Raw genomic sequence first — 12,928 nt, 5'->3', positions numbered from 1 at the left:
GGAGGGGAGAAGCTGGTGGAGAAGGAGGAAGGGAAGAAGGAGAAGGTGTGGGAGAAAGGAAGAGGGGGAGAAAGCTGGATGAGGAAAGGGAGGGGGAAAAAAAGTAAGAGAAGGTGGATGCGAGGGAGTGGGGAGAAGCTGGGTGGGAGAAGGAGGAGGGGGAGAAGGGGAGAGAGAAGGTTGTGTGAAGGGAAGGGGGGAGATTTAAGGGGAGAAGGTTGGTGGAGGAGGGGTGAGAAGCTGGTGCGTACGAAAGAGCCTGTGAAGGAGAGAAAGCGAAGGGAGAAAGGGATGCTGGTAGGAGGAGGGAGGAATCGGGTGAGAAGCTGGTCGGGTAGCTTTCCTCTTCTTAACTTCACAAGCCAGGCCTTAACTTCACTTCTCCCCCTCCTCGCTTACTCTTACCAGCTTCTCCCGCTCTTCTACTCCCCCGTTCCCTCCTTCCTCCACCATGCGCAGTCAGAGGTAATGTATAAAAAATGCCCCAGACACTAATGATGATTATAATTTGAGATCTTTATTGTTGATTTTAAATCAAACAACCGTTGGTTTAAGGGCGATTATTTTTTACCAATTCTGCCCAATTTTTGATGAACCGTTTTCCTCGTTAGAATAAAAACCGCCCCAAAAAATTGTGGACAGGGTACATAGAGCACCTGGATTTATGGGCCTCTGGTGGGCCTCTTGGCACTGCCCAACTGTTCCAAATGTTCATCACTTATATTTTTATTTGCACGGTGAATGAAACTGCCCAGTTGACACTAGATCTGGCCTCTTAAGAGACTGGATTACTTCAACAATTATTGCGGACATCACTGGCCCACAGCTGGCATCTTGATTCGAGGAATTCGGGGTATTCCGGGCATGCTCATTAGATGACATACGATTTGCTAATCAGGTATGGGTATCACACATGTTACTTTAAAGGTGACTCTTGTGTTTTTGAAGTTTATTTTTTAAGTGCTAGTGAATGGATTTGGTTGGTGCGTTTTATAAGAGTTTTATGTGAGCTTAATCCCATCGACATCCTGTCCGGTTCCGTCCGTTCGTGCTGTCCGCGCACACGGTTTTGTCAAACTTAAATTAACGCCTGCGACCGCTCTGTTGAGTTGTATCTGTCATTGTAATTTCATTTCAAAACAGTATTTCAGGTAAGAGTTTTGAGTGTGTTTAGTAATTGCTTGCGAGCCCATATCGAAAGTTCGCTGTCGAGTTGAGGCCGTAACATATTTACAAGGTATTTGTAGATGTTATACACTGACATTGCAGGTCTGGCCAGGGGCCCAAAATTTCAGTCAAACTTCACACAGCAGTAGCAAATGCAGGTCTCTTTTCCTGCGATTTTTAAAATAGCCTTAATCTTATGATGTATCAATAAACTTTTTGTGTACAGTTCCAGCTGCGGCGACATGCCTCCACATGTGCAGAGATGCCTTTTCGTATAACAATGCATGGAGAAGCCAATACAGCTCGGAGATTAGTTTGCCAGAAGTGCAGCGGCCCCACGATTTCCGACGCCTATTGGAGCAGGGACCTGCCCCATCAGCCATGGCTAGCAGTTCTTCCGGATTCTCCTGAGCACGCTGACTTTACCATTCGCCACAACAATACCACGTTCTGCGAAAAAGAAGAGTAAAGCGGGCGGCAAGGTGCAGTTTCCCATTTGAATTGATTAGTGAGAAGGTTGATCATTCTCCGACCATATTGATGGCATAGAAAGGGGGACCAGGGAGAGGGCATGGACACGATTTTAATGATCTTGACTGCGACAGTGGTACGATTCTGTTTATATATCATTCGTAGAAACTGTATTAAGAGTTTTGGAATGTTAAGTTATGTGTGGGTGGGCCGCAAGATCTCACTATTTAAACAGCCGGTGGTTATTGTCTCTTGGAAACAGGCTTGAACTTTTTTTTAATTAATCCCCTGCAGAGTGGGGTGTATAGCTATTAAGCCTGTCTTTGCTTTCCATAACTGGTTAGATCCAGCCGACAGCCCAATTTTAGGCATATAATTGACAAAACCGCCTTCATCAAATGTACAATATGTAAATGGCCAGATCTATATGTTCGGCTACAACAGCCTAGTTTGCTGCCACTTTAGATGATATATGTTAAGGCATAATAGGTCAATTTGTTAAATGCATTTTAATGAATGCTTAGGTAACTGGCACCTTGTGTGCTTAATAAGCTACATTACCTTATAGCCAAATCGGGTATTTAGTTTGTCCTAATTATCACGTGCCTGGTTACATAGAAATGTCGAAACTTGAAATTCTGCAGTCCAAAAATCGGTTGTCCACACTTTCAAAAAGCTGCCGCGAAGCGGGTGTGATACAGGTTTATAGTGCATTTTCGCACGCATGCTCTGCCGTACACAATGCTATCATTGATCAGTGATTTCGATCATTGTGGTGAGTGCGCATTCCGTACGTTATGGTTTTACTCTTGGGAATAAATGAATATATACGAAGATCTTGAGATTACAAGCAACATATAATATGTGAAAACGGATATTAGAACCCAATTTGACGAATCGTACGAACCTGCGTACAGAAATTAAGTTCATTTACACTATGAAATGGGAAACACGTAAACGGTGCAGAACACACGAACGAAAACTGACGGACACCCACGGACTATAAACGGACAGCCCCGATAAAACGTTATTACTTCCTTACCTTGTCATTTTACCTTATCACGAGCGTCCGTGTTTATTACGTTCATGCAGTATCTCTGCGCACTGGGAGATCATCTCCAGCTATTACCGTTGCAATACCAGCTATTGCAAGCTCTTGCTGCTGGCACGCTGCCGCTCAGCTGGCACGCTAGCAATAGTACAGTAACTGTATACGTAACAGTGGGCCCTAAGCTAGCTCTGATTGTAATGAACCTACAAATCACGGACGCTCGTGATGTAGGCTGTGAATGTTGAGAGCCAACACTATGTGGGGATCGCGAACTAACCTTGGCCACAGCCTAAACATGGGAAGCAGACCGCACTACACGTATTTACATATATTTGTCAAACGAATACACCTGTGTCCGAAATTGAAGACATGTGGGTACCCGTTCATTAGCAACCACGCTTATTTACTTGTGCCTTGATACCAAGGATACACCCATGCAGAGATGCATTCTACGAGCTCATTAGTTGTTATACGCATCTGGACAATGCCACCACCACGAAGGGGCCAGAGAAGCTGAGCAGGAGAGCCGTCACTAGGCAAACAATTTACCCGGGACAAACAATTCTCTGCACAACACCCGTAGCAGCATGTGACGTCACATAACCACTATAGCCTGTCTACACGACGAACCTTAACTCGAGTTAGAGATTATGTAGCGTCTACACGACAACACCAGATAGCGATTATTACCCGATTTATTATGCATGCGTGCGTGCGTGTGTATGTAAACGTTCGTGTGTTCGTGCGTGCGTGTGTACAGACACGCGCGTTCGTGCGTGCGTGCGTGCGTGCGTGCATACGTACACACGCGTTCGTGCGTGCGTGCGTGCGTGTGCACGTACACGTGCGTGCATGCGTGAGTGCGGGCGTGTGCACGTACATGTGCGTGCATGTCAGGAAAAAAATTAAAATTTATTTTTCGGGGGCTACTTTTCAAGCTTGCGTGCATGAAAATAGCACTCTAAAATTTGGTTTGCATTGAACTCTCTGCAAATTTACAGGGGCTCTTTTTGGCATTTCGGGGGCTAAATCGCCCCGAGCCCCTGTGTATTTTTTTCACTGGTGCATGTGCACGTACACGTGCGTGCGTGCGTGCGTGCGTGCGTGTGCACGTACACGTGCGTGCATGCGTGCGTGCGTGTGTACCTACACGTGCGTGCATGCGTGCGTGTGCACGTACACGTGCGTGCATGCGTGCGTGTGCACGTACACGTGCGTGCATGCGTGCGTGCGTGCGTGTGTACCTACACGTGCGTGCATGCGTGCGTGTGCACGTACACGTGCGTGCATGCGTGCGTGTGCACGTACACGTGCGTGTGTGCGTGCGTGTGAACGTACACGTGCGTGCATGCGTGCGTGTGTCCGTGTGTGCACGTACACGTGCGTGCGTGCGTGCGTGCGTGCGTGCGTGCGTACTTGTGCAAGTACACGTGTGTGTACCATTTCCAGCATTTTGGGCTAAAAATTAGCTCTGCATTTGTACTATTAATGCTTGACAGTTCATTATAAGGTGGATTTTTTTTAACTCCTAGCAAAATATCAAGTTCTTGAATGGTGGATAACGTTGAAATCACCACATTGTCAATAGTTGAGTCACACAGAGACTAACACTCAATTGTTATCAAAGTAGATCTATTATATCCTTTTCTAATAAATAGAACCAATCACGCAATTCGTCCATTCTAGCTTCTAGACTCTTTTGGCGAGCTGTCGTTAGTAAACAACTTGAACTCGACTCCGGCAATGTCTTGAGTTTACAACCATTTGCGTTTAGTCTCGCGTTTATAAGTTGAAATTAATGAAAAAAAAATAATGAAAAAAAGAAGAAGGAAAAAAACCAGTGTGCGTGTATGAATAATGCTTGTGCCGGCGTTTTTTCGACTCCTCGCTAGATCACTCGAGGCGCGGCGATGAGCGCGGTCGCGCTCGAGCACGCTTAAAACACAAGGATGATAACTAGCATGATATGGACCAAACTAACTACGCGTTTTTGTCTATTTAAGGTCATGTTTTGTTAACTGACACAAGGTCCAGTTAGCATCTAGCATTCGTTACAAATTGTCATAACAATAGACCATATTATGCCTTTAACGTTACTGGTGGGTCAATGCCATCAGTACCTGCGTACCGGGGAATTGCCACCAGGGTTAAAGAATACGTCTCTAGTCTGTAATGATTTATGGGTAGAGTAACTAAAATCTAATATAACATTGCTCTAACCACTCCCATAATAATGTATTTTATTTCGGGTAATTTCAGATAAGCTTTCCTACTGGGGATTCCCGAGGACATGAATGCCGCACACCATAGTGGGCACATCATTGACTCGTGAAGCCAGAATGGAAAATTTCAAAGAAACAGCTATCACAATATCGACGAGCAGAGCGGGAAAAGGATTCGGGATGTGGGCCACCTCGATACATGGACTGGCAGCAGTCAAATTGCGGCAGGCCAAGAGAGCTGTCCACGTACAGTTAATCACAGGTTATATAGCAAGCGTGTATAATACATGCTTGGAATAAAAATGAATGTAAGTGCAGCAATCACTCATAATATGCCATACCATGAGCAATGTCATCTAGCAGTCAAGTCAATAAAATAAGTGGTCAAAGAACTAGTATGAGATAATTAACTAGAGTTGGCAACCATCCAGTAGCATATACCATATAATTTAATGCAACAGGTCGCCCATTACTTTTCTTCCACCGTCTTTTTTGTCCTTCATTTTCTCCTAGTCAAATCAGTGGCATAAATTTAAGCATATTCAGGGTTAATCACCACATGAAACTGCAGCTCATATTTATTAGCTATCTGACGTAGTCAGACTGCAGCTTGTAGAATCGCATGATCGTCGTCGTCCGTACGTCCTGCGTGCGCGTCCAGTCAGTCAACAGTATGGCACAAATTTAACCGGAGCTCGACTACGGTCACGATATCGGACGCTGGGGGTTCCGAAAACGAGTGAGTGGATGATCGAGAGCTGGGGGTCAAAGTCATAGCTCAAGAGGTGTAAAGAGGGAACATTCACTCCTTAACTTAAGGTATAGGGGGAATGCCAGAATTGCGGCAAAATCTAAACGGCTCGCCCTAGCTCGTGGATAGTCCGTGTGATAGCATGATGTAGAAACCATCACTGGTTTCGAAACTTGGAGGTACAGGTCGGCAAGCAGGGCAGATATTTAACATCTATTCTGAAGACATGGGTCTGTACGCGAGGCCGTTGAAAAACTTTTTTTGATTTCAGCGGTGACCCTAGCATTTTTATGGCCTTATTGAAAAGGACAATGAATTAACCTTCTCGCTGACATGCGAAGATAAGTGTTCGGATAACCTTTTGACGCCCTCAGAGGAGGGTTTAAACGTGAAGTGTTTACTGTACTGTTAAGAAATAACTTTCACTAGCCGGTTGCTAGTGATTATAACATGCTGGATGTATGAGGCTACACATGTCACAGTGAAATTTCAAAAGCTAAAGTTGGTTGAAAAGGTTTATGCTCCTTAAATCGAGTAATAATTTCTATGGCATTCTGTACTGTCAGTATGTTACATGTAACGTATGCCACTGCCAGCGGCGACTGCCAGTGCATGTGGTGGTGGTACTGTGTAGTTTTTGCCTGCATTAATTGGTTACAGGTGGCAGCTCTCTATTGCAGCCTGTAGGCTTGCGTAGGTAAATGGATGAGTGCTTACCTATTCTGTCTTGCAAATAGTTATTGCTACTACGTACGATGGGAGCTTCCATCTTTAATCTGAAGACACTTAAACGTACGCGCCATCTCGTGGCAACTTTCATAACGATCCCAACGAACATTCCTTTGAGAATGTTCCTGATACCATCCCTGTGCATTCCACTGTTTCGGCGTGTATGTGAACACATTTGGGACTAACAGGGTTTACTAGAATCCCACCACTCCACCACAGAGTCACCGCAGTAGACGTTAGATGAGCGCTGTCGCTCCGCGGCACTTGTTGGTAATTGTGAAAGACCTTTATGAGACTTGATGTGAAAATAGTATTATTTATTTTGTCCTTGCAGGATCCAACCCAGATGTCAGCTGCTGAAGTTTCCCATACTGACATGGCAGCATGTGGCACATCTACTAGTGTCGTGAGTGATAGGCCTACATAATTGATTGAGTAATGGCAACTGTTTTGTAAATTAGGTTATGAATGCATCCTCCCTCAATCTCTTCTGATCATATTTACTCAATCATATTCATCACACAATGCATGTCTCCTGGACAGCTTTGCATCCTCCCTCAATTTGTTCTTGTGATCATATTCAGGACTACTCCGACATATTACATACCAATGTAATCCGATCGGCATCGAGTAGGCCCACTACTGGCCGGACCGACATATACAGGTATTCAATGCTATATATGTTTTATTCCTCAAAATAGTGTTTAAATATGAAAAATATGATTGTCTGCAAGTTTCTCCACCCCTCCCCCACCCACACACACCATCAGAACATTAATTCAAAATCATGGAATTTCAGTCTTTCTCCAGGTAGGGACCCTGTATTAGTATTGATAGACATGTATTGAAATAGACCCATTTTGCTCGGCTGACACTCCTTTCCCACTATGTGCTGTATTGTGCTGGGTAACATGACTTGTGTCAGATGTCTATCAAGGGCCATGCTAAACATGTTTTAATTTTGGGTACATTTCGTTTGGGAATTTTTTTTCACTGCTTTAATACACACTTGCATTTCAGTAACTTTATAGACCTGACAGATCCTGATGAAGAGGAAATGATTATGCTGATTGATGATGACGACCAAGAGATGGCAGATATTCTAGCTGCTCAACATAACAGCATGTTAACACTAAAGTATGTACATAGCAGGGTTCTTGTTAATAGCCGGTAAACAATAGGTTATTTTTAACGGTTATTTTTAACGGTTATTTTTACCGCCTATCGCGCAATTTGTTACCGGCTATCAATTTGAGAGAAACTCCCACTAAAGGCGGTAAAATATTTAATCCATATTTGAAAAAACGAAGTTTATTTTAAATACTTCCAACCCAAGACTAACTCTGTGCACGGGCGGGTTTTTCTTTTTATAATAGATACTAACTTAATAGCATATATTTTCCTATCTAAACTACCAAATTCTAGAACCCATACCCATCAAAATAGGCTATTTGTGAGTCAAATCAGAAATTTTTTTCCGGGGGTGCCTTCCCATCGGACCCCCCTAGCAGGGCTTCGCGCCTTCGCCGCTCACCCTACCGTCCGTGCCGGAAAAACAGTTACCTGCTATTCATTGTCAAATTACCTGCTTTGTCAAAAGTTAACAAGAACCCTGACATAGTAATACTCAATATAAAATATGTTATAAAATATACTCTCCACTCCCTAAAATAATTAAAGCTGTTTACAGTTATAATTCATTGCACAAACTCATGCTATGATGGGAATGACCGATTTTTAATACTGGTCAGCATAAAAATGCCAATGTTTTCAGAATTTTTTTTATCGAAGAGCACTTACAATCTTTCATTGCCATTTTTTTTCAGTGAGTTCCAGCCATCTAACCTTGAAGAGGTCCTGAGGATTCATAAAGCATTAACTTTTGCTGTCCGGCGTAAGCACATTATGACTGATGCGTTCAGACGCCTGCAGCAAATTCCTGACCCACACATCTTTAAAACAAAGTCTATAAAGATAATCTTCGTCGGAGAGCCTGCTGTTGATGAGGGTGGCCCAACTAGAGAATTTTTCACCGAGGTTTTCAGGTATTAACAAAAGATAGTTATATGCAGTTTTCCCAAGTCTGCCTATATTAATCCAGGTGTCAATTGGATGCTTGGTTTCACTAACACTTTCCACTTTAAGATGTACTGCCGGGGTTAGCATAATACAGTTAGATGAACGTTCAGCGATAATCTTCAGCTGATATATAAGCAGTTGAATGGTTCTTGTGGACAAAACTCAGATTGTGTTCCATCCATTATACACCCACATATCAAATATTAGTATGAACTTATATTTATATTCCAGATCTCGCAGCACAATGCCTATTAATATTGACTTAAATTGAGCCTCATATTTTACAATAGTAATTTTAGGGACAGTGTTTTGATAGCATTAGTATTTATCTTTGCAGGTCAATCAGAAAGTCGTCATTGATGACAGACCGTGATAACCTCAGTCACAACGTGCTGCATCTCTCTAAACAGCACTACAAGTTAGTTGGGCAGCTAATAGCACTCTCGATCATGAACAGTGGCCCAAATCCACTTCTGTTCTGCAGGCCAACTGCAGAACATATTCTGAATTCTGGCCAGCTGTCAGAGGATTTGAGCATTGAAGATGTATCTGATGCACAGCTCAGAGAACATTTGCTAAAGGTATGTTTGTATTATTGAACCAGGACTATTATTTGTCCTTCAACTCTGTTCCAGCACAATTCTCCAGGTGGTTGGTGGTGGATGGAAGCTTTCATTTTTCTTGTGGGAGGGGAGGTAAAATTAAATTTAAGAAATACTCCTGGGTGGAGAGAAGCAATGGGAATAAAGAACCTTGTCTAAGGAATGGTCACAGAAATTTTTTTGCCGGGATCGAACCCAGGACGTCTGGATCCGTGAGCCCCGACAGTACCACTAGACCACTGTCCCTTATAGGCCCAATGGATTTTGCACTTTCTTTAAAATATATTTGTTTCCATCACAGACCTATTTTTTTCCAGATTGCCAACATGGAAAATGAGGAGGAATTTGTCAATTATGTAGAACAGCACCTGGAACGACGCCATGACATCGGCTATTCAAAAGTGTTGTCGCTACAGGACAAATCTGACTTATCACTCCATCTGATAAAAGATGACGTGATTTGTCGCTGCAGTGCAGAACTACAACAGTTGGATGAAGGTAAATTTAATCTGTCAATACTCAAAATTAACTGGTCTGGGCTTGCATTGATTGATTAATTTTCTGGTCAAATGGCATTCAAAGTATATATATAGTTACTATTACTGAAAGTCTGCTGAACATAATTCTAATTTTCTATTTCATTACAGGGCTAACATGTTTAGATGTTTTACCAATGATGCGCAGACATCCAAGCATGTTCCTGCCTGTAATGATGAAGACTACTGAGCCTCTCGCTGCAACAGACATGGGTCGGCTCTTCACCCCAGTCCACAGTGTGGAAGGGTCAAATAAGAGAGAGGCAGAGGAGGAGATCATGGTTAACTGGTATATGCTGTTAGAAGCACTGAATGGTGAGTTGAATCCCTGTATGAATGAATATGATTATCTCGGAGTCACTCAAATCATTACCCTCCCCAGTGTCTATACACGAGGGTCTTGATGGTGTATAGCGTGAAGTGTGATTAAGGCAAAAATCATGTTATTTGGGCAAATATTTTAATGCGAGGCATGATCTACAACCTCAAACGTGAAGCGTGATTGGCAATAATATCCGTGAAATTTTAGCGTGTATATTTTGTACGTACTTTTATAAATTCAACATGTTCAAGGCACATACACATGATACATGTAGGCCTACTAAACTAAATGATCAGTTACGTGATCTTATGCAGATGCTAAAAGTAAAATCATGGTAATCTTCAGTAATTAGCTGTATTTTAACTTCCACCGCGATTTTAAAATGATGGACAAAATTTTTGTGTGATGTGTGATTGGGGTAAATTTTTAATGTGAAGTGTTGCTGGATATCCCCCATCAAGATCCTCATGCACATTTACCCAGAATTCCCTCGTGAACGGAGATAGTTTGGCAGTATAGGCAATGGCCACAAGGAAATGATTTGGGTCGATTGAAGATTTTAGATATATTACCTAATGAATCAAAGGCACACATTACATGCTCTCAAATTTGTGTCCTCTTTAAGAAGACCCATCACTGTACTGCCGTACATGTACAGCAAAGCTTTCTAATTTTGCAGATGGCGCAGTAAACAATATGAAAGGGGATGAGACGATAACAATGTCTATGACAGACCTGCTAATGTTTGTCACTGGAATGGAATCTTTGCCGATAGAGGGATTTTCTCCAAGTAATCCGGAAATACACTTTGATCATGTAACAACACAGAGGAAAATTACCGCAAACACATGTGGACTGATCCTGTCCATTCCAGTGAATGCAAATACTATATCAGCTGAACCATTCCAGCAAGAAATGCTGGAAGCTGTCGTCAATGGCCAAGGATTTGGACAGCCATAGAACAGTATCTGGGCGATTCCATACGTGTACTTTATGATGGGATTTGGCATCGTCGATCCGCCGCCGCCGCCGCAGAGATTTCCTTGGAGCGCTCTACCGGCTGCAGTTCACAGATCATCTTCAAATTTCGCATGAAGGTGCGTTATCGTAAAGCGAAGACGCCAATCGTTTTTGGTGTGGGCCATCGTTGCCATGGTAACAACATTTTTTGGTCACAAAATATTTAAACTGTAACTTCTGCAGTTTTTAGGCGATTGTCACTAAAATTGGCTACACAGGACAAGTATATACATATATATATAGATATATATACTATATATATAAGGACAATCTTATATCTGCCCTAGTGGCCAAATTCCATGACAATACCGCCGTAAAACGCCAGCCAAGGTTACAGGTTCTACAATATTTCCACAAGATGTTGTTACCAATGCGCAACGATGACTCCGCCCACACCAAAAACGATGGGTCTTCGCTTTACGGATAAGCCACCTTCAGCGAAAATTTGAAGATGATCAGAGACTCGGGTAAAAATACAAAACCTAAAAGAAATTAAATTATTCAATGAAATTTATGCACATTTCACTTCAAAATGCATTATTTAGATGTGCGAAAAGCATGTGCAATATTGGTAAGGTAGTTCCAACAATATGTTCTGCTTTCAGTGTGAATGGAGGCATATTTGTACTTATATATATACCATATTACTCGTCTGTCCAGATTGGTTTTGACCAGCCCCCCCCACCCACCCAACGCATCACACATAAGGCACATGCACACACACACATACACACGCACACACACACTTTGTGACTTATTTAACTTTACCTGCCTTCTACGTCCTTATATAGATATTCCATTCATACACAATGTATCATACACAACTGCTCGTTTCTAGTTTAAACATGTTTTACAGTTGTTCATGTCAGATTTTAGAAATATATCTAACAATATAAACATATCATGTATTTAAATTGTATTGTATTTTTTTTTTTGAGACTCCAATAATTACCTCCGCCCAATGGAGTTGGAGGGGAGGTAATGTGATCGGTCTCGTGCGTTCGTGTGTGTGTCCGCAGTCCGCGCAGCACGATCGATAGCGCGTCGAGTCAGCAGCAGCCATCAGCGAGCGGCGAGTCAGCAGCAGGCGAGTCAGTCAGCAGCCGCCACCAGCGAGCGGCGAGCAGCGAGCCAGCTCGTAACACATACATATGTTACATGGCAGGGGTGGAATTCATTTTTATTTTTTAAGGGCTACTTTTATTAGAGCCTTGGGGCTATTTTGGACTTTTTTGGGGCTATTTTTGTGTGTTAGGGGCTACTTTTTCGTTGCACGTTGAACTGAATGCATGTTAACATTTTATTACATTTGATTATATTAGACCATTAATGTGATATTGTTGGTGCTATATATTGTATAATAATTTCGTGTCATGATTTATTAATATGTTTGTAATATTTGTAATTTTGTATCCTGTATGTAATTTTCATAGACTGGTACTCTCTCCCACCTCGATTACTCAATTACTCGATACCCATCGAGTAACTAAGCCGAGAGGTAGGACCGGGTACCAGTCTATAATTTGTACCCGTCGACCACTGTACTGAGCGCCGGTGCTGTGGAAAATAAACACCTTTTTACAAACCGTATCGGTCGAAGACTATATAGTCATACTGAAGCAAGTGATTAGAACCAGTTGATTATTACAGCGCTTTAACATGCAAGCAAAAGCCGATATACCTTCTTTCCCTTTCCCACTATGCACTGAGCGTTTATTTACGATAGCTGTAGATCTAAATTAATTCCTGTAAAACGGAAAGCTCGCCGAAAATGAGGCGAACATGTTAATTCCGTATGCTGATCCTAGAACAGAAATTTCGTGAAATTTTCTTAGCAGAGATGAGGGCGACGCTGAAGAAAATGATTGCCCCAAAGAATTGGGTTTTGCGGATTTTAGGGGCTATTTGGGCTGCGCCGAGGGCGAAATCGCCCGTCGCCCCTGGTTATTTCCAAACCTATACATTCTGGCGGAGGTAT

The 12,928-nt window shown here is 42.6% G+C and overlaps 1 protein-coding gene across 1 annotated transcript in view; it reads left to right on the top strand.

The window, feature by feature from the left end:
* Nucleotides 1-10,890, top strand: part of LOC106818607 — a 23,442-nt gene extending 12,552 nt beyond the window's left edge. The window contains exons 2-8 of the mRNA XM_014823300.1: nucleotides 6,726-6,797; nucleotides 7,412-7,528; nucleotides 8,218-8,436; nucleotides 8,808-9,051; nucleotides 9,390-9,570; nucleotides 9,720-9,923; nucleotides 10,610-10,890. Of these exons, the coding sequence (XP_014678786.1) occupies nucleotides 6,726-6,797; nucleotides 7,412-7,528; nucleotides 8,218-8,436; nucleotides 8,808-9,051; nucleotides 9,390-9,570; nucleotides 9,720-9,923; nucleotides 10,610-10,890 (1,318 nt within the window). The remainder of the gene's footprint in view (nucleotides 1-6,725; nucleotides 6,798-7,411; nucleotides 7,529-8,217; nucleotides 8,437-8,807; nucleotides 9,052-9,389; nucleotides 9,571-9,719; nucleotides 9,924-10,609) is intronic.
* The last annotated feature ends 2,038 nt before the right edge of the window (nucleotides 10,891-12,928 follow it).

This window comes from Priapulus caudatus, unplaced genomic scaffold, assembly GCF_000485595.1.
Source record: "Priapulus caudatus unplaced genomic scaffold, Priapulus_caudatus-5.0.1 Scaffold2371, whole genome shotgun sequence".
NCBI lineage: Eukaryota > Metazoa > Priapulida > Priapulimorpha > Priapulimorphida > Priapulidae > Priapulus > Priapulus caudatus.
Note: the sequence above shows the minus strand (reverse complement) of the source record. Positions and strands in the feature narration are given on the sequence as shown.